Source organism: Notolepis coatsorum, assembly GCF_963971535.1.
Source record: "Notolepis coatsorum genome assembly, chromosome: 3".
Lineage (NCBI taxonomy): Eukaryota > Metazoa > Chordata > Actinopteri > Aulopiformes > Paralepididae > Notolepis > Notolepis coatsorum.
This window is the reverse complement of record NC_140167.1, coordinates 39,403,489-39,426,648: the sequence shown is the minus strand read 5'-3', so window position 1 is coordinate 39,426,648 and position 23,160 is coordinate 39,403,489. Positions and strand designations below refer to the sequence as shown.

Sequence of the window (23,160 nt, the reverse complement as noted above, 5' to 3'; positions counted from 1 at the left end):
TTTTTTGCCATTTTCGGCCGAAAACTTTCGGTGCCGAAATTTCGGTGCATCCCTAATTCTTACCGTCCTGTTCCTGTATTCAGAAGCTGGGCGAACAAAGGTTTGCCAACCATTAATGACCTCTACTCCGGAGGTGTGTTCTCGTCGTTTGCAGAATTATCAAAAAAATTTGGTCTCCCAAATTCCCACCTTTTCCGTTTTTTTTCAGATCAGACATTTTGTTCAGAACCAATTCCCACAATTCCCTGGCCGTCCTCCAGACTCTAGGACTGACCCTCTCCTATCGCTCGGTACCGGGCGGAAAGGGCTCGTCTCGATTATATATGATAAAATATTTTGGATGAACCCAACTTGCTTAGACTCCCTAAAAGCCAAATGGGACGAAGATCTGGGAATTATCATTACAGATGAACAATGGGATCATATATTAGACCTTGTACACACTTCCTCTATATGTGCAAGACACAGTTTGCTGCAGTGTAGGATCCTGCATAGGGTTCACTACACCAATGCGAGGTTAGCAAAGATATACCCGGATAGAACGGATGCGTGTAATAGATGTAAACAATCTCCAGACGATTATATGCACATGTTTTGGACGTGCCCCAAACTCAGAGTTTTGGACTGCAATATTTGATACACTGAGTAGGGTCCTGGGTGTGACGTTAGACCCTGATCCACTCACTGCCTTTTTCGGTATCCCGAATACCCCTTCGATCGCATCTAGGGCTGCAAAACGAGTTGTGGCGTACACTACCCTCCTCGCTAGGAGACTTATTCTCTTTAAATGGATACACCCTCCCCACCCACTCACAACAGATGGATACATGAGATACTACATTGCATTAAGCTTGAGCGAATCAGATTCTCCCTAAAGGGCTCCCTTGAAACATTCCATGTGACCTGGCAACCATTTCTGCAACACATCGATACCCTGACTATCAATGAAGAGACTTAGAAAGGATAGAGCTTTACACCTCTAACTGCACTTCCTTATCTTTTATTATTATTTTTAGGGATGCACCGAATGGGAAATTCTTGGCCGAAACCGATACCGAAAATAGGAAACAGTTGGCCGAATGCCGAAAGGCCGAAAATGATTAATATAAATATATATATGTTTTTTTTTTTTTTTCTTTTTTTGCTACCTGATTATGGCAAAAGACATGATTATGGCTAAACTTAACTTAAATAATATTAAGAAATCACTATTATGGGCCCATAAAACATTTATTCAGCACTTTTGAATGCATACATTAATTCCAGACTGACTGCTGAAAGATTGTACAATTTAAACATTTTCTCTTTGCATACAACAAAATGTGCATTAAAGTCAAGTGCATTTTCTTTTCTCTGTAGGATAATTACAACAAAGTGCATTCAGAACAAAGCCAAGGTGCTTTAAAACTGCATAACGATTGCATAAAGACACACACACAGGACTGTTGCATTTACTACATCTCCCATGACTCTTAGCGGGGGATGACGTAGCTTACGAGAGACTACAACGATTGATGACGACTTCCTGTCCTCGCATTTCCATTTGCGGTTTAACGATACATTTTCAACAACAGATTGCTGCTAATTAAACACTTCATTTAAACGGAGTAACGTTAACGTTATGTCGAGTTCATACGTGTAGTGTAGTATGAACTCGTCATAACGTTAACATTACTCAGTGTCCACTGTTGCTGCCACCGTTGCGTCGCAGATGGATGGTACACTGTTAGCTCCGTAGCTAATCCGCTCCTAGACTACTGATAGCAGTACCGTTAACGTCGGAGCTGATCAATAGTAATACTCCGTTTTTTTTAAAATTTAGTTTAGAACCGGGTTTCGGGGGGCATCCCTACTCCCAAGAGGAGTTAGTTATCACAGGCTGTAGAATGCAGGAAGAGCTGCCAAGCTGCTCACGTTACATGTTGCGCATGCTACCGGTATGTCTGTAGTAGTCGCGTTTTGATGACGTCATCACAACAACACGTTATTTGACTTTCGGTCATATATTTTCGGTGCTAAAACCCTTTCGGCCAAAAGCCGAAAGAGCTGTTTTAACCATTTTCGGCCGATAATTTTCGGTAGCCGAATTTTCGGTGCATCCCTAATTATTTTATTCCTATTTTCTAATTCCCCCAGCGGATGTGTTTTCGACAACCTCGGTGTGGGGGGGATGGGGTGGGTATGAGGGAGGGGAAGGGGAAATGAAAGGGGAAAAAAAGAAAAAAGATGGAAAATGTACGATGTTGACAATTGTAAATGTACAAAATATTTTTCCTGCAATAAAAAAAAAAAAAAAAAATGCCATTAGATAGTTTTAACTTTCCGATTTGCTGAAGTCTATTGCGAGACGGTGACCATTTTGGAAATTTTGAACCATGGGAATTGTAGTCTTTTTGTGGCCATTTCGTAGAGGGGTGCATAGGTGTCGATCAGCGTTGGAATTCTTCCGAACTACACTTCCTGGCAGATTCTGCCTCTTTGAACTGCTGCGGTCAGGCAAGCGATACCGGAGTCTCAAGGCGAGCACAGAAAGACTCAGAAGAAGCTTCTATCCCCAGGCCATCAGGCTGCTAAACGAACAATGAACACTACACAACAACAACCACCAAATGCACATAGCACACACATCCACACGCACACACTCACTTTAAACAAACACACTGTAGCACCCACTCCACACACTTTATAGCACACACCCACTTTAAACAAACACACTGTAGCACCCACTCCCCACACTTTATATTTATTGATGAAGGATTGCACTACAACTCGTACACCTTACTGTAAATTGTACCTAAATTGTACCTCATCCCATTTCTGCTTTGCACTATATAGTACTGTACATTAGTACACTGCATAGTATTGTATATTATATGGTAACTCAGAACATTGTACATATGTCTATACCGAACACTGTGACCTCATTTTCTTCTTCTAAATTACATGCTATACTATGTTATTTGATACTATCTTGTCTAGCACAGTCTCTGGAGCGTAACAGTAAGAAGCATTTTGTATGAAAGTATTCTGTACTTCTGTATGACAACTATTAAAGGAACTTGAAACTTGAACCTCTATGGGGGTTCAATCAAAGTTCAGCGTTCTGAATGAATTATATCAATAACTGTTATTATTCTGGATAATAAGCCACAAAAGGTAACGTTTTTGACAAATATTAAATCACAGTTAGTTTCTCCTCCCTATTGTTAGCATGTAGCAACAATTCGATCTGAAATTTGTTTCAAAATGGTTGCACTGTGGTGAAAATAAAAAAGTACAGTAAATTACAGTAGATATCATTATCTGTTCTTATGCACGCCTGGTGATACTAAATCCAAATTGAACTCTGGCATTTGAAAGATAATATATGTATATATATAAATATAAATGTGCGAATTGGCTATAATAAGGTAATTTATAAGCCTCCTATTCTATAATAATATTTCAAATTGCATTGGTCCGGATGGGAGAATTCAGTACTGATCTACAGAACCTTCTGTTTAATCATCTTCCCTTTATTAATTTCCTTCGATTTTTTTGTACACATGATCTCAAGAAGGTACTGAACGAGATTTTTTATGTTTGGTCATTATCTATTATTATTTAATTTTTTTTAAGATTTAGCTTTTATCGCTTTTCCTGGTCAGACATGACCGACAGATACAGTGAGGGTGAAGCGGGAGAGAGAGCAGGGGAAGACATTCGGCAAATAATGGCGGGTCCGGGAATCGAACTCGGGTCGGCCGATCCGCGACGCGGTACATGGTGTGCTACTGGAGCGCCCGTTTGGTCATTATTAGCATGGTTATTCACGGTCAAAGAAAAATCATAATTCATATTCTCCTTTGTTTAATCACAATTTAAGCAAGCCTAGTAATAGACACAATATTTCTGACACTGTGAATACATTCCCTGAGGTCCATAGATGTACCTAGATACCAAGAATATGCAAATGAACCTTGTAGAAGTGGAGCAATATTCCATTTACCTAGGTATATATTTTAGGCGGATTTTCACCACGGGTGGAACAGGTTAACAACTTGTTGCACAGTCGAGATTGACTGTGACTGCCTTCATTAGGGACCTAAATCTTTAAATGTTTCTATTGTGTAGAAGGCTTATGAGCTACACAAGGTGCGGCATTGGCAGGCTTACTGCCCCCAACCTTGGGAGACTAGAGCAGCACAGGCTCCATTCACTCCAATGAGAGATGTAGAGGTTTTGGTCGTATGCAGCTATTATTTTATTTACCATTGAAATATAGGTAAATAGCAGACCTTTCCTTACAAGTTGAAGGTGTTCTGAGCATTGACACTAAATCAACGTTTTTCTGACTTGTACATCCAGCGGATATCTCAGTGTTAACGATAGTGCCAGTGTAAAGGTCCTGACCAATCAGGAGACCTGAACAGTGACATGTTCATCCCGTTGGCGCTACTTTTGATCTCTTCTGTCATCTTTGCTTAGTTATTTGAGAACGGCATCACAGCCCTGCCTATGGTCACCTGTCAAAGTGTCACTCACAGACCTGCCAACCTTGAGGAAACCTTGTTGTGCGCATATTCCCATACGCTCATCCTTGTGCCTCTGTAACCTTCTGCACCAAAGCACAGGCTGATTGGCCGTATAGTTTGCGAGATATTGCGGGGATTCACACACATACGCTATCGCTCCGCCTACCACAGACATAATAATCAGCACGAAACACAACCCCTCTCTCTCAACACCAGCCTCCCTTTAAAAAAAGAATTAAAAGAAATGCAACAAAGAAGAACTTTAATCCCTGATTGGTCAAACTCCTCTTCTTCTTTAGCTTTTCGTGAGGCTAGACACTCGTTGGTGTAGACTTTACTATGTAACTACACAATTAGTCAAACTCACAAAGGGTCAGGTCAGCAGCCTTTTGCGTGTTTTTGTGTGAAAGCACACAACGTACTTTGATGTCAGATTGCGTAGATTGTCCGGTCTGCACTGGTGAATATCATGATCTCCGCCCCCTCAGCAGTTTGTCAGCTCTAAGGACAATCTGATTAGGTCTATAAACATATTTGACCAAATAGATATGGTTACAAATAGTACAAAACTCTATTTGATATAGTTTTAAACAGGTAATATGGTATATAAATACCACATTTCGGGTTGAACTTTAACCTAATTCTGATAAGATAATTCTATAAAACAACTAAAAACCTCATTTGCACCCTACCCCAAGTTTTGTACCTCTGCATTCTACCTCACTGGTACTCATTTTACTCTGTATTGTATATATGTATATTGACTTTACCTACTTTTTACTTCTTAATGTTTTACTTACTTTCTCTTTACTGTATGTAGCACACTCAGGGGCTCATGAGAAACAAGCATTTCATTATAAAGTATCCTGTATTTTGTTCTGACAAATAAAAACAAACTTGAACATGTGAATGATGACGGTTGGTCTACGACTACCTAAAATGTCTCGAGTGCATCGGGACTTTTTTCCATAATTTATCAGACTATCCAGTGCAATTCCAAAACCTTTCAACCTGGAAAATTAAGCACAACTAGTGTCCATACTTTCCAGACTGTTGCCTTAACCTCTTAAAACACTTTCGGGGCCATTCACGTATATATACACGTTATTGGGCGTCAACGGTTAACGGCCAAAAATGCATATATATACGTTATTTGATTGTTTTCCCTTTTTTTCGATTTTAATATCCTATTCAATGTCGGGGACCTGTATGTTGCCGTTAAAAGGCATACTGGGACTCCGAAGGTGCAGTACCGGCCAGATCCGGCTAGTAGGCAGTATCAAGAGTTCAGTAAACCCTGTTCCAGACTGGGTGCTACACTCAAAGGTCTCCGGACGGACTTTTCTAGTAATGGGAAACCTAGGGCTTCACTCGATCGGCTTATGTCGTGGACCAGATGGCGATCAAATAATTGGAATATTATTTTTGGAACACCAACGACCACAGGTAAGGACAATCTGACGTGAATTTCAGCTTGATCGTGCATGGTTTTCATACCCATCCCCCTGATCGGCGTGTGTTGTGGTAATAACGAATGCCATAATTTGCAATCAATTAATCAGAAACGACCCCCCCCCCCTTTCATGCATTCATGGTGAAACATAATACCTATCATATGCATTTGATTTGAAAATAGTAGCGTGTACAGGGATGCCCTATAGCCAGCCTCCCAGGAATTAGCCCGGATCATTCCGAAATTATACTCATTCACCACGGAGCGTGAACGTATTCATGAGAAAATGTATTCTTTTTTTGCATCTTGAACGGAAGATAGTTACTGTCAAATGACCATGGTATTGTATCCATAGCTATAATATAATATAAAATATAGATGGCGGCTAGGTGGTGCAGTGGGCAAGGCACTCACCACCAATGCAGGAGACGATGGGTTCGAGCCCAGCTCTCCGCATTGCTATCAGCTTGGCTGGTCGTTCATACTAATACAATTGGCAGTATTAGGGGGTGGGAAGCTGATGGGTGGGGATCGGACGTTGTGGACAGCGACTCCTACAGGTCGGTTGGTGCGCAGCAGAATCAGGAAGCGACGAGGGCGGCGTGCCCTCCAAACGCAGACCCCAGACGCTGAAAGATCGCACTGTGCAGGTGAAAAGATGCGACTGCTGCTTCCTCGAGTACCGGAGGGGACACGTGATGTAAGGCTTAGTCCACATTGCAGCCGGCTTGTGGGAGGCATGGCCTAACAGCGTTCGAGATAGGGGAGGGTAGAATTGGACGATACGAAATTGGGATGGGAGAAAAATAGAAAATGGGAGAAAAAGTAGATAAAAAAAAATATATACAAAATATAGATTTAGCTCTACAAACAACGTGACGCACAGTGAAACTATGTAATGAAAACCTGGCTGTGCTATAGCTAGATGCTGAAATCGATGGCCCCGAATGTGTTAACAGGCACCCAGAAAAGCAATTTCTTTATTTACTTGAAAACACAGCGGGTCCATAGCCTGAAGTCTTATGTAGTACAGGTCCAAATCTTATAGAAATCCATTCAGAAATGAGTCTTTAAGAGCGATCCGGGTAAACCGTGCGAAAAAAATAAAACCATCCTCATCCACAGCCGTTTATTCTGAAGTGTGATTCACTTCTGGTTCCGCTCGTCAACTTTCACCTAGATCCCTTATTCGCACCCCCCCCCCCCCCCCCACGTGGGGTATCGTTGGAAAGGTACACTCATTGGCTACAACGCTGACCAATAATTTTTGCCATCCGTGGATAATTGGCAGTTCTGGTGCGTCGGGAGTCCGAGGTGGTCATCTGACGGGCAACGCCTGACATATCGTCATGTAACTCGAGAACTGAGGCACAGATTTGGTCGAGTGAGGTGGCGTTGAAACGGCAACAAATACATCTTTCGAACGTTCATTTATATGTTCGGGTGAAAAATGCAGCCCGAGTCGCTAGACGCTCGCAAACTGCCGTGACTTTGTGCCCATGGGCACGTCGGCCCGAAAACGGTACCCCACCTGTTAAGAGGTTAAGAGATGCTACCTGGAAGGGGTGTGACATCAGGTCAGCGGGAAGCTCCCTCAGGGTGTTGCACGACACCTGCGTGGTGTTGCCAAAGTCCAGAAAGAACACCTACGGAATGATGCAAGCAAGCGTCAACACAGGTCAGAGGTCACGCATTGGTTCAGTCAACAACTGCTACCAAATTCTTCTGGGTTGATTATAATTGCGAGGGTGTCAACGTGTGAGCTCCAGTACCTCGACCGAGCTGCCGCGCACATGCAGGATCTTGGCGCGGTAGTAGAGGCCCTGCTCGTTGCTCTCAGAGAAGGGAGCCAGACACAGCAGGTTGGGGTAGAGGGACACAGACATGGGACAAAGCTCACGCGTGTTAATCTCCGCTGTCAGATAGCGCTGCTTCTCCATGCTGGCCTCATCCGCCTGGAAGCCCCAGAAGTTACCCACCTCCACCACCTACAGCCAAGACCGGAATGACGGAGAACAAAGAATTATCCTTTATGAATTCAGCTTATCGACAGTCAACAATGTAACCTGTAATAAAAAGTTTTCTGGGAATGTTTTCTCACGATTCCATCTTCATTGTGATGACATTTTCAGATCGTTTCATTTTTAGAATTTTTTTTTTCACTTTTTTGTTTATGTGTCCACATAGAACACATAACAACATTAAACAGAAGAAAATAAAATAAAAAAATTAAAAACAAGAAAAAATAAAACAGAGTTCAAAAGTAAATAATAATACAAACAAATAATACAAACAAACACTGACTTGGTCGCCCGACAGTCGTCTCAAACGTATATACATAGTATATCAAATATATAGCACATGTTTAGGTACCCAAATATGCTTCTCCAATGTATATCCGTATCTGTGTATAATAATTTTTAGAATTCTAAATGAATTTGAGAACATGCACATGAAAGGGTTAAAACACCTACTACAAAGTGTTTCTGTATTCTACATGGAACTGTCACTTTCATATAGATGACCTCCATGAAAACCACCTCTGAGAAATCAGTCAAGAGTTTAAAGGGATAGCACTGATTTATGAACCCTTAGCCCCATTTCTTATTTACCAATGATGATGTTGATTGGTAAGAGTCCTTTCTCAACACAATGCTGTTCCTCATACTAGCTCGCATCTGTACAAGCTTACAGAGGCTAGCTGAAATTTACTTCCGAGCACAAAAAGTAAATTTTAGTGAGCTTCAGTCAGCTTGTACAGACAGGCACTTGACCACATCATCATTGGTGAGTAAAGAATAGGGCTAGGGGTCCAATCTGTCCGAACTATCCGTTTTAATCAAGCTGGAGGTAGAAGACTGACCTCTGTGACGTTGACTACAAACATGCGGCTGGAAGGGAGCTTCTCTGGGTCAACGTCGCTGCTCATTAATCCCACCGGGTTCACAGTGCGGTTCTGAAAGTCCACATTCACCCTGAAATGGCAACCAGACACAGGCTTGATTATCTTGGAGAACATTTCAATAACTATAAACAATTCTATTCTATTCTTCTATTCATGGCCTCTTTCTTCTAATGCACCATGTGTCTTGTTAGGAAACTATGTTTCAGGTTATAAAGTCTAATGAATAGCAGAACATATATATAAAAAAAAAACATTAAAGTAGTCAAATTACCCCTGTTTGGGGGAGAGCAGTCAGTCAGAGCAGCAATGTGAGCTGTGACGTTACATTAATGACTGTGCCACAATGTAACCTCATCTCCCTGTGATGACAGGCCTGTCTGAGAGAAGGAGACAGAGAGAGGAGGAGGAGGAAGGGTGGACTGGAGCTACAGCCTGTACCTAAAACCTCCTCTCTGTCTGACTCAGGGTGATTGCTGTGGAGGGTCATACAAAGTGCCAGCATGTCAGGTTACATCTAGGCCCAGAGCAGGGGCATTGGAGAATGTAGCCTGTAGGTGCGGGAGGCGCTCTCCAGCAATCTAGACGGTCACTCATAGGACATTTCTTCTCCAGCCCCATCACAGACACACAGGGCCACAGCGCCTCTAACTTGGCCCAGGCGCTTTTAGTCTTCCAACAAGGACACATATGCCACAGGTTTCAAGCTAGTCGTACACAAAGTGCAATGCCCATGAGCCACGATCAGGGGCAGAGCGGCTGACCGTGAGTGAGTGAATATGAGAGTGAGAGTGAGTCGCTGACATTGCTCTGCTGGTCATAAGAGATGCTTTGCATCTAAAGTGTCTATCTCAGAGCAAGAGTGGGAAGGTTCAACAGAGATCTGTGTCATCATTAGATGTGGTGACTTCCGTACCGTCTGTATTTCATGTGAGATATGAGTCGACCTCCAGCACGGGCCATCACTTCATCTTCGGCGAAGACCACCAAGTCCATGGGCAGCTTCTGGTAGGCCAGGAGGAGGGCCAGTGACACCTCGGGCTGCACCCCTGAGCCACGGGAGGTCCTGTAGAACTCCACATACCCTCTGAGGACACACATACACTTGCATGACCGTCGAACCATGACAGTAGCATAAATGGAGCTAGCTACTTTACTTGCTGCCCTAGTGGTTGATATTTTCACCCAGCTGCACACAGGGTATCTGCAGGTTTAGCCCAGTCAGATTTAAGGCTTTTTAAGACTTTTTAATGCCACTCAGAATTAAATTTAATACCAATTTCACAATAACAAAATGGCAAAAATCATGCAACGACACCAATTAGTTTAAGTTTAGGGACACGTTGGTCCAAAGATGTTTATTAAAAAATAACTTGGAAACTTAAAAATCTTGAACTTAAAGGAGTAACTGGATTGGATGAATTTCAACAAAGGGGTGACCAAACATAAATAGCAAATATAGCTATACAAAATATACCAGGGGCCAAGCAGCAAGTGCAACAGCCACATTTCCGTCAGAACACATACTACCATAGGACTGATACCTGTAAGAACACATGATTATCACCATAGGACTGATACCTGTCAGAACACATAACTATTACCACCCTCCCCAGGGTATCAAAAAAGTCAACCAACAAACTAGATTCTTGTGCCGGATCTCCTCTCTGGTAAACAAGAATACCCTGAAGACTCTAACAGGAGCACTCATTCAAGGGTACTACGACTATGCTTGCACCTCATGGTACCAAAGCACCTCAAAGGCCCTAAAAACAAGATTACAAACATCACAAAACAAACTGGTCAGACTACTGCTTAACCTCACTCCTAAAACCCACTTTACCCCTGCCCACATTCAAAACCGCTCTTAAAGAGCACCTACGGGAGGCTGCAATTAGAAACTGGGCACCGTAAATGTCCAACGCCCCCCCCCCCCCCCCCCCTCCTAATGTACAGTCTCCTCCCCATCATATGTATATATTTTCTGTTAGGATCTCTGGGTAACAGTACTGTATATTTGCATATGTCACAAATGTAACAGTACAGTTACTATGAATTGAAAATGGGGGACCCTGATGTAAACAAGACGAAAGTCTCTCTGGTCTGCATCCCCTTAACAATTGTGTGTATTGATCTGTTATCTGTTAATAAAGTTTTTCATTTATTCATCCAGTCGTTTTGTTTTTGTGGTTTGGTTGAATGAATGAAAACTTTGTTTAACAGATTGCAGAATGGGTACAATACAGTACGGCTCAATACACACAATTGTTAAGGGGATGCAGACCAGAGAAAGACGTTTGTCTTGTTTACATCAGGGTCCCCCATTTTCAATTCATAGTGACATTTATGACACTCAACATACATGACATTTATGGCATAGGGACATACAGGTATATAGTACTGTTACATTTGTGACATATAAGATATGCAAATATACAGTAATGTTACCCATAGATCCTAACATACATATGATGGGAGGATACTGTACATTAGGAGGGGTGGGTGGGAGGAAAAAATACATAGTGGGTGACTCTCATCGAACATAAACACAAACGTGTCCTTGTTTACATCCGTGAATAGATTATTTTCAAGTTAAGACCTCAGCTTCAAGTGTTGGCGTGGAGCCGCATGTTATCCAGACTTCTGTTGGTGCAGATGTTATAGTCCTACCTGAGATGGCGGGGCCGAAAAGAAATTCGAAATAGTAGTTTGCAGGCGCCGTTTTTGCAGAGGTACGCTTAGCGCTGCTCAGCATGTGCGACTCGACTGCTCTTTTTTTGTTGTTGCAGCGAGCCTCGTAATGGTCTTTGACTTTGACTGGGACCAACCATGGCGCAAACAGTGGATTGTCGAGCCAGTTCTCGTTAAATTGGCACTTTCCCATATTAACGAGTGCAAATGCTAAACTAAACGTAACGTTATCGTTTCCGCTTCGCCTTGCTAACGTTAGCTAGACTCCACTGAAATTGTTCCTGGCCAACATAAGGACCTGTGTTGGTTCCGCCCCATTCCGGTCTGCGTGATGCTACAACGCGGTCAATAAAAACTCCCGACTTTATCTCCCGTTAACCGTACTTCCCCAGATTTCATAATAAAACATGACATGGCATTTTATCTTTCCTTTCTATGGCATTTTTAAGACCTCTGAAAATGGATTTAAGACAGGCCTTAATTATTGATAAACCAATTTAAGACTTTTTAAGACTTTTTAAGGATCCGCGGACACCCTGTGCACACTCTGCCTCACTCAAATGGCAAATAGAGTATGCAGCAGGGTGTTAATATCAACAGCTAGGGGCAGCACAATAACCATGGGTTTAGTTGCTCTTTAAATGTTGAAATTTCAGCTAAGCAGTATTATTAAAGTGGAAGGCTGTTTGAAAGGCTGCATGGGACCCAGTTACCTGGTGCCATCCAAGGATATGGATTTGACCTGGCCACACTGGCGGAAGAGCGACTGCAGCTGCTTATAGTACAGGAAGCTGTAGGGAGGGAGGTTTCTCACCTGAAGCCAAATCAAAGACACAGTCTGTCAATTGCATTAAAAACATACATTTGTCATGTAAACTGCACAGTAAACTTCAAATTGAGCATTCAGCACGACTACACAGATTAACATCAGGCACCAGCGTTGGAAACAACTAACTTTCCATTAAATTATTTCAGGAATATTGGAAAACCTTTGACGTGAAAAGGGAGCATTATCCAACCTATTCGCAGATAAATTAGAATGATGCTCAATCATCAGCAAGTAACTGGCAATTTCCGTTTTAAAATGTGAATAGATTGAAATGCACGTGAACTTGATCCCAACCCTCTTGGCACAGTGATAGGGAATGTATCAGACAGGGCAGTGGTGGGGAATGTATCCATCTTGGGCACAGTGATAGGGAATGTATCAGACAGGGTCACACCATGACTGTTGTTTTGGGGTCAAAGCCACACAAGTCTTTAGAGGCGAGCTCTTCATCGATCTCGCCCTGGCTGAAGTAGTTGGGGTAGTAGGCACCAGCAATGACCACCTAACAAAGAGACAAAAGAGATCAAATCCAAAGCTTGAGGGTTAGAAATGCAGCTCATAATTTACCTATCTCAAGCCCTGCCCTCTTTTCTTGATCCTCCGATCAACAGTTGTGATTAGATCAATTAGGTTTGGGTGGTAGGCTTGTAGGCTACTCACATTGGCCAGTCTGCTGGTTATGGATTTATATTTCCATTCATTTCTGATCAAATGTTATTGTTTGCATACTTTGCAAAGGTTTTTGAACAGTTGCACAAGCTTTTGTATTTAAGAATATAAGCCATTTTGACATGACATTTCTTGATTTTATTAGTGAAATATGACAACTTCGTATTGATTGGCTCATGCTGTTTGAGCCTTTGTTTTGGTGTGGGCGGTTCATGGTAGTGTAACACTAACCTGCAGGATGAACTTCTGTCTGTGGAGGCTGGAATAGTCCATAGGAGGAGGGTTCTCTACCACATGCATGTTGAACTGAGACAAGCGCTTCTTCAGGTCCTCATACACCTCTGCCACCTGGAGGGAGTCAGGCAGAATGACATCACACCCGTGAAGGCTACGCCTCTCACTCAGTCTGAAACTGGCTAGTAATAAAAAGGGCCTCAGGGAATTCATAAATAATAATTTTCCTGTCAATAAAGTATGGGGGAAAAGCTGACTTTTCCCATGTCTCTGCACTGACCAACAGCACTCCCCTGTGTACACAAGCCTCAAGTCTAAAATGGAAGTCCCTATATGCTAAAGCTAGTTCAATGTCAGGTAACCTCGCAACATGTAAGACACTTGTTAGCAAGGCAACCATCTGTCACTGTCAGTGTCAGTGTGTGTGTATGGGGCTTTTATATTTATGTTGATTGATTGAAAACTTTATATATAACTTTTATACAGATTGCAGAATGGGTACAAATACAGTACGGCTCAATACAAAACAACTGCTAAGAGGATGCAGACCAGAAATAGTCCATGGGCCAGGCCAGATATCGGTACCACTCAAGGTGACGAAACTTAAATATGATTTTTTAAAAGATCTATGTCTGTAGATGATATTTTGGTATGATAGCCCTTCCTGAGTGGTAGCTGTATCATAATTATCAAGTCATTAAGTATACCCACCCCCTCAGGAAATTGCATTTCAGATGCTGGTGCATATCCTGCTTTAGACTCACGTAGAGCAGGGGTTCTCAACCTTTCTGCTGCCAAGGCACCCCTGTGTTCAATAAAATATTCCAGGGCACCCCTACATACGATAAAAACTTTTCCGGTCCCGTCTTTTTTGCTACAATGATGATACAATGACTCTTTATTTGCCGTGCTGTCGTTGAGATGTTTTGTTGTTTGTTTGTCTTTGTTGCTTGTTGGTGAATCTGCAAATATGAATTGCCCCACACGGGATCAATAAAGTTGTCTGAATCTGAATCTGATGACAAAAGTGCTTGCTTTCAAAATAATGTTTATTTAAGAAAAAACTGAAAATCATGTATTTTTTTTTATACAGAAAAGGATCACTAAAGTGCTATCTGTTGCAGCTGCACTGTTCTCCATAAAAATAGCATATTTGGATAAGTTTGACAATTTCTCAAAAACAGAAAATCATGTATTTTTTTAAATACAGAAAAGGATCACCAAGTTACCATTTCTCAAAATATAAATAAATACAGAAAATAAGCACTCGTTCACTCAGTGGACATGTCTAGCTCAATGCGAGGTCCGCTGCTGCTGGCTAATAATACGGTCAATACATGGGGAGATCTTTGACAAGGCAACACGCATGTCATCATCAAGGCTCAACTTGGCCCTATATTTTGTTTTCAGAGCCGTCATGGATGAAAAGCCAGCTTCACACAGATATGTGGGGCTGAATGGTATCAACACCTTAACTGCAGCATCATGAGATACTTGGTACTCAGCACCACACTCTGAAACTAGCTCTCCAGGTGGTATCAGATGAGTTCTGTATCACACTAGCTCCCGCTCAGCGTCTCATTGCATATATCTCGCTTCAGCATATATACACTGAATAAATTTCAAAATGTACCTTTAAATGCCAGCATTCATCTGGCCACACCCCCATCCGCTTACCTACATAAGCAGGGGTGGTGCCACACACTCATCTCCTTCTCAAATTTCATCACAAGCAACGTGTTGCTCATATGCCCACTTGACGTGGAGAAAAATATTGGCTGGAAGAGCAATGTTTACGAGGAAAGGAAGAACAAGGAGATACGTTGACATTATATCTTTATTTTCTCTCACTATTTTCGAGAAAATACGGCGATATTGTCTTCGTCACTGGAGTGTCAGGAAGATGTGATCATTCTAAAATCCTCCACCGGTTTTCGTATTGGGAGCACGCCGCTGCATGCCTCTCAACTGCAGTTCCTTGCTGTGTTGGTTGGGGTGAAACCTTTCAGGACACAGCTGAACTGTAGGACGCGCCGCTGTTGTGAGAAGCGGTGGGTTTCAGGTTGGTGAGTACTGTTTTGCTTGCGGCTCCACTTGTCTGTTAGTGCTATGGGGGCTAACTGACAATGTTTACGAACACCGGCCCCAGATTAAGGTCTTTTGTTCAGCCTCTTAGGCAGCAGCGGAAGACCTTGATCTGAAGCCCATTATAGTTTAACTAGTGGGCCACGACCATTAAAGGGGAACTATTTTACTATTTCTTTCACTATTTGGGCACTTTTACACAATTCCTGTGAGTCTATGGAACACCTCTGTAATATATATATATTTTTTTATTCATTGTTTTGTATTTCTAATCAAGTCCTCAAAAACAGCATTTTTCTACCTCAAGATCTCGAGCCGTTTTGAGCCTGGGCTGCAGGTGCAGGTGCCACTGTGTGCAGCTCATCTTGTATCTCAACATTAACATGCAGCGGTGTCTTTATGACATCACAGATAGGCACATTTTCAGATGACTCAGTTCAGTGAGGGTGAATATTGTGAGAGGAGAATTGGAAGAATGCACCAATATGAGAATTTTGAGACATAGATCATATTAATATAAGTTCACATAGCTAGGAAACAATGCTAAACACTCAAAAAGGCCATTTATAAGATAGTTCCCCTTTAACACTGGTGATCCCTGTGTTTTCTGGACGAGTGGATGTCTCTCTGTCACCGTGTTAGGCCCCATCTTTCATATCCAAATGAGAGTATTCCCTCACGAGGAGATATGGGCATAGATGTTCATTAGTGGAAGATCTGTGTTCAAAGTCAGCTACACAGGCCAGTTGGGTATTGTGCTGGCTCCGTCGGGTGTTGGTAAAATCACTGTTGTAAAACTGTGTTAACATCTTGTTTCTCTTTTCTCTTAAAAAGTGAGGAGGGTTTCAGAACGGCGGCCTGTCTGGGTGAGTGTTATATCATTGTGTACAAGTTCAGGTGATAGCTGCTTAGCTTACGTGCTAGTGGTGGCCTACTGTTAGCCAGTCAGCTGTTAGCTGCGGCGCTGGCCTGCTGTGATCACTAGGTGGCCTACCTGGGTTAGGCTAGGAAACGTTAGCTTGCTGCTATCGCTGCTTAGCTTACATGCTAGTGGTGGCCTACTGTTAGCCAGTCAGCTGTTAGCTGCGGCGCTAGCCTGCTGTGATCACTAGGTGGCCTACCTAGGTTAGGCTAGGAAACGTTAGCTTGCTGCTATCGGCCGAGGCCCAGCGCGGGGTGGCTCCGGCCCCTCGCGCGCCGCCGCGGTTCCCAACTCCTCTCCCTCACGGGGAGAGGCGGGGGGGGGGATTCGAAGCTCCCCTCTGGTCGCGTGCGCCGTTCGCTCGGCGTCTCGCGGGCAGGGGCGGTAGCGACCGACGGTTGGAGCGGCCGTTAGCTTAATGCTACTCTGTTGAACGTGCTTTGATTATAACATGTTTTAAACACTCTTGACTACGACGTCATCTTTGACAGAGGATGTTTGTCGAACCTGCCCTGGGCCAGGACGGCAAGGCCTGCGTCAACAAGGGGGACCGTAGCGACGGGATGGAGCGGCGACGCTGCCCAGATCGAACAATACAGAACGGCTGTGTTTACTACGGTGCCTTGAGACTGCACTTCGCTTGATCCACGCTCCGGGTAGGCAAGGTTTGGCCAGACCTTGTACACTTCTTCTGGCTTTCCCTTCTAAATGTTTTGTAAATAACGATGTTTTCCAAAACGAGTGTTGCTGCACTACATTTACGATACGACGCGAGTTATGTGTGAATTGTCTTGTCACTGGTATTTAGCTTCTCCATGCAAATCGGGTTGTTGTTACAGATGTGAAAATGATCTGGTTTGTTGTGTTGAGAAACATCATGTGTGTTTATATGTACCGTGTACTCACAACTAAGGGGGTTAACTAACCTATAAAGCTATGCTTACTGACAAATGAGTAAAGAATGATTCTTTTCTCAGCCTGTAATGACAATGAACAGTGTGTTCACATATTAACAGGTTTTCCTGTTTTAACTGGCCGTATTAAGGGTAAAGTAGGAGGATTGTGTTTCCCCCCGGTTCCCTGGGGACTTCTTCATCCTCCTCTCAGACATGTTGTTGCACTACATTGTGTCACTGTGTGGTAGGGATGCGATGTAACCCTTAGCTTGATTGCTGAGGTTGTGCTAAAACTGCTGGAGAAACTTTATTTTCCTAAAAGAAAAGATTGTTTGGTCGCTTTCGTGTGTGCTTAGCAAGGCCTGTGGCCGATACTAATCGAGAATTATGTATTCTCTCATTATGAAAAACGGCGTTCCTCTGTAGAGTGTTTTTTGCCATTTTTTGTAGGTGATGATGGGTTGTGTGTGTCATGTGACCTACAACTGGGTTGGACTGGCCACAGAAGCACATGTGTAAGTTGGTACCGGGGCTCTTGGAGAGCCCTCTCTATTCTGTGTTTTTTCCTTAGTGAAGATCAGATAGCAGGTTAGCTCATGCGCTGTGTGAAGCTGTCAGACGCTTCATGGAGCCGACTATGACTGTGTCATACTCTCTTTTTGTCATTACATCGTATCATGGGTGTGGGGTCGTAAAGGGGTGAACTGGTAACCTTTCCTCCCCCTTTTTTCTGTTGGTCAGGGGTAAACCCACCTGTCCTTCAAGGTTCCTGTCACGTTGCGGTTCGGCACGTTACAGGGTGAGGGGGGGGGAGGGAGTTTCCTGGTCCCACGGCCTGGAATATTGGGCGTGTGCACCGCAGAAATTCCCCCGCCATAGAGTACGTCACCGTGCGCGTCTCTGTTGGTAGGACTTCCGTGTGCTGTTCAGGTCCATGTGATGGATCTGTTTCGGGGGGTGGTCAGGGCTCCTCCTCACCAAGCTCCTATTCGGGCCTTCTGTGAGTTGGGACTCCTTCCGTGAGGAGGGAGCCTCCTTCAGAGTACAGAGCCTCCTCCTCAGATTGTCAAGGTGAGTGGACCCTCTAGAAGGAGTCCTACTCTATTGTGTATGTATTCGATTCAATTCGATTATTGAGTGTGTATGGGTTCAGTGCCTCCTCCCCGGAGAGCCCTAAAACCAATTTTTTACATGGCTCAAGGTGCAATATATTCTTTTCAATCTGTACAGCTCGCGTGGGAAGTCTCTCTGGGGATTCCAGTCTCCTTCCTATGGGAGGGTGGTGGGATGTAAAAATGTGAATTTCTTTTACCCCCGGCTGTGTAGACTGGGATACATACTGTTGGTGCTTCCTTCTTTTCTACTAAAAAGAGTTGGAGTTAGGAAGTATCACACCCCTCTTGTCGTTCCCATGGGCGCCTTGGGGATTCAATGACAGGTCTAAATAGCCTGTTCATTGATGTGGGTGTGTCCCGACGCACGTATAGTGCTAGCTCGGGGTGTTCTGTAAACAGGCGACTGACTGGCACGCCTTGGTTGCTTGAGGTTAAAACGGCGTTTTTATAAAGCAACTGGGATGGAGGTTTTTCCTCTTCCGACGACCAAATCAGACGACCTGGTTTTGGTTATCGACGGATTCTCGTTCATATCTGGGGGATGATGACGGAATGGATCTGAACATATGTAGAGGGGTCGCACGCCCTGGGGGTGGGCCACCGGGCGCGGTTCGCCCGAACGTCTGGGTGGCGTCTTCTTTTCATGTTTAAGATCAACACGCATATCTGCCCCTTCTCCTGGAGTAGGCATGTCGGCGTGGTTAGGGCACGGGACTGGTTCTGGTCACGCTGGTCCGGATCAGTTGAACCCGTTGTCCGCCGGGGATGCAGATCTGCTGTTCTGGTACCCTGAGGGACTTGGGCTTTTTTCAGGGGGAAAAATGCCAGGTCGGTCCGGGTGTCACAGGGTTAAGCACTATGGAGACCCTGGTTGGGTACGTTTTTGACTCAGTACTGTCGTAATGGCTATGGCCATGCCAACCTGTACACGCTCGATCTCGTCGGATCTCGGCCGCTACACAGGTTGGTCCTGGTTAGTACTTGGTTGGGAGACCGCCTGGGAATACCAAGTACGGTGTGCTTGGGGCTGGTTCTCCATTCTTTTTCGCTCCTCTCTCACGCATGGCGAAGAGGGGCCTGTTGGGGTGGTCTTTGACCTCCTCTGGTGACCCTGTGCTTCCCGTATCGCCGGGCCCGGTCCGAAGTAATGTTTCGTCGACCCGTAGGCCTGGGTTAACCCTTTTTTGAAAAACTGAAACACTTGTACTGCGGTATAGCCGGTGTATACCCGCAGGTGTGTTGGAGTTTTTTTCTTGAGGGGTTATAGGAACAACCACCGCATTGGGTAACACCAAGGTGGTTGATTCCCTGGTGTGTTGGAGCAGTGTCAACTCCCGGGTTCACCGGTTGAGGGTGCCCCTGCACGTTCATGACGTCTGCCAATCGTGTCAGCCTTCTCTGCCTCAACCCCTCTGGGTGGTTTTTTTTTTTTTAAATGGAGGCTTGGTCATGCAACACCGCCAGCTTACGCCCCTTCCGCCGGGGCGGCTGTGTTCAGCTGTCCCCTCTGGCGCCTGTCTCGTCCGCAGTCTCCAGGCTAGGGTTAACAGCCTGTTGCCTGGTTTTTCCCCGGTGCGCTGCCTGCTTCCGTTGGTTAACCTTTTTTGTGTGCTTACGGCCATGCTGACTGCCTGTTCTGCAGGGTCAGTGTGCCAGGCGGTGTACTATTGGGGGGACAGGGCCCGCTCGGCTGAGGGGCCTTTGTCCGAATACGCTGGCGATGTGGGGGGCGGGGTCACTAAGTGCCCACCTGGTGGGGTCTTGATGCTGGCATTATGGACTTCTCCGGGCCACCGTTCCAGGGGGTCCAGTCTCTTTGGTGGGTCTGGGTCTTCCTTCGCGCTCCGCTGCTACGGCCTTGCCACGGGGTTGGGTTTGCCCTTGACCCCGTGATTCTGGGGGCAGTAACGAGGTTGTTCCCTCCGTTCGTTCCCGGGTGGCATGCGGGTTGTGCGTGTGTGTAGTCGTGGGGTCAAGCCACGGTCTGCTCACCCTGTGCGTTGAGTTGCTTGAGTGCCTCTTCGCACGGTCGGGTCCGTCGCCCTCCCGTGAAGCCCCCAATAGGGGGGGTGCCCTCCATTAGGGGGGGTCGGGGGGGCTCGGTCCTCCCTGATATGATGGTTGTGGGGGGCCTCAGCGGGGTACATTTGTCGAGCTTCTAGCTCCCGCTCAGCTCCTATTATGCAATGAGACGCTGAGCGGGAGCTAGTGTGATACAGAACGTTAGGTTATGACTATAACCAAGTTCTGTTAACACTAGTGGACGCTCAGTGTCTAGGCGCCGCTGCGGCCCTTGATTTTTCATTGTGGTGAAATTTGTTGGGAAGGAGATGAGTGTGTGGCACCACCCCTGCTTATGTAGGTAAGCGGATGGGGGTGTGGCCAGATGAATGCTGGCATTTAAAGGTACATTTTGAAATTTATTCAGTGTATATATGCTGAAGCGAGATATATGCAATGAGACGCTGAGCGTCCACTAGTGTTAACAGAACTTAGTTATAGTCATAACCTAACGATTTCAATGAGTTCTTCCAAGAGTTTGGATGGAGATGTGTCACGAAGCTTTGTCTCAATGTTGTCTGTAAAGTTTTTTTTTATCCAGAGTAACTTGGTGATCCTTTTCTGTGTTTTATTAAATAATGATTTTCAGATTTTTAGAAATGGTCAAACTTATCCAAATATGGTATTTTCATGGAAAACAGTGCAGCTGCAACAGATAGCACTTTAGGGATAATTTTCTGTAATCCAAAAAGAATTTGGATTCACTATAAAGTGCCTGTTCACTATAAAGTGCCACGTTTTGATATATTGAGCTTTAAACTTTAAGTAAATTTTTTGGAACACGCAACCTAAAACACCTTCCTCTCCCAAACCGTCAACATCAGCTTGTGGATCATCTGTCTGTCCACCCTCAGTACATTTACTATCAATATAATATAGTAGTCTGACTTCATCATATCTTTTCAAACGCACACACATAGAGGGAGAATGCCCCCCCCCCCTCCTTCCCAGTCCTCCTTCCAACTACCCTGCTGTTCTCTGTCGCTCTGAACAGGGCTTTAGCTTGTTGTTAGCTTATGCTAACGGGACATTAATTCCGGTCTTAAACGCGACCTGGTCATAAAGGAATGGCAAGGATTGCAAAGCATGTTATATGCATTTGACCCGTTGCGGAATAAAACAGCAGGGATTTGTTTTGGGTCGCAAAAACACTATCCTTTGTGTGTTTCAATGTCCGCGTTCCAGATCCAGACGCTACTACTGCTGAGCTGAGAGACGCTACTGCTCACTGCTCAGCCTGCTGTGTGGAGAGAGATGCATCCTTATTGGCTGTGTGCTGTAGAGCGGATATGAGTCACGACACCACGGATTTTCAAAATAAGAGTATCATAATGACCTGATTGTTGCTAGCTTTCGGAGCCTAGTTATTATAGCTGGAGCTGCGCGTGGGACCCGCTATAGGATTTTCAAAATAAGACTGTTGTCATTCTATATTTTTAAAGAACATTGCCAGGCATCTCGCGGCACCCCTGGCAGCTCTCCGCGGCACCGTGCCGCGGAACCCCTGTTGAGAACCGCTGACGTAGAGGACATCTGTCCATGTTTCACAATATTGTCTTTGGTATCATTTTAAAAAAGGGGACTATGTCATCTTTCATTCAAGCTAAGATGTGAATCTTTCTGACCAATATAGAGGTCACTGGAGTTCTTTGAACAGTCAACACACATTTTTACACGATTTTCGCCTAAATTATATACCATCTTTTAGCTTTTTGTCATCTAGGAGCAACAGGGACACAAAATACAAAATCTACAACACTCAGGACCATAAGGATTCAGGAAATGTATAATATGCCTATACTATTTCTTGTCAAGGGTGATTGTGAGCCTTAAATTAGAAGAGCAGTACTAGGCTCCTATTAAACTATACAGAACAGCCACTAGGATAATGTCACAAAGTGGTCTTTATCATACATATACAGGACATAAAGGACACCACAATGAGATAAGGAACCATTTAGAGTTTTATAAACAACCTATTAAACAAAACATTATAAACTAAATTAACATTGAAAGTGAATTATACATTTAATCCCACAGTATACAGTATCGTTATTAATGGGAATAGGCCTATGTCAAGATATGATTATAGTCAGGCTATCACGATCTGTGTGTACTTGGTTGCCAGGCTTATGTACATCATTATACCCTTCTCTGCCAGCTCTATTTGTCTATGGATAAGTTCCCCTTCTTTGCAGGGCTATAACTTTTTAAATTGTATTGCTAAATTGACATTACTATGGCCCATTCAACGTCAAGTATCTATTGTTCAGGGTGTAGCAACGTTATACTTTTTCATTCACATATTCATACTAAAATACGGTCTAAAGTATAAGTATGTTTTTATCGTTTTCTGCAGCATTCTCCAGAACGTGATTTATAGCCCTAAATGCATTATATTGATGATCAAATACAGTTTGATAGCGATCTGCGCGAGATAAAAAATTTCAAATGGACGTGCTTCCAGAAGTTACTACTTATCATCTGATGTTGACCGGATGGGGGGGGGGGGGTCGTTTATAATTCCGTGGCCAACGTTAGATGACAACGGTCATAAATCAATATTTTTTAGACCGTTTAATTTTAATTTCAAACGTATTCAAGTATTAACATCATAAACATGTCACAGCAGCATGTAGAATGTATATTATCATCAATATGTTAGTTTAGCAATAGGTTAAACGTGCCATTATAGATTTAACTTTTCGATTTGGTCAAGTCTATTCCGAGAGGGCGACCATTTTGGAAATTTTGAACCATGGGAATTGTAGTCTTTTTGCGGCCATTTT

General features: G+C 44.0%; 1 protein-coding gene across 1 annotated transcript in view; it reads right to left on the bottom strand.

Annotated features, from left to right (window-relative positions):
* The window catches only part of tdrd9 (tudor domain containing 9), a gene marked incomplete at both ends in the record, with an annotated part of 174,432 nt that overhangs the window by 62,521 nt on the left and 88,751 nt on the right, over positions 1-23,160 (bottom strand). The window contains 7 exons of the mRNA XM_084311176.1: positions 7,524-7,613; positions 7,740-7,955; positions 8,831-8,942; positions 9,786-9,956; positions 12,274-12,374; positions 12,784-12,891; positions 13,290-13,406. Of these exons, the coding sequence (XP_084167302.1) occupies positions 7,524-7,613; positions 7,740-7,955; positions 8,831-8,942; positions 9,786-9,956; positions 12,274-12,374; positions 12,784-12,891; positions 13,290-13,406 (915 nt within the window). The remainder of the gene's footprint in view (positions 1-7,523; positions 7,614-7,739; positions 7,956-8,830; positions 8,943-9,785; positions 9,957-12,273; positions 12,375-12,783; positions 12,892-13,289; positions 13,407-23,160) is intronic.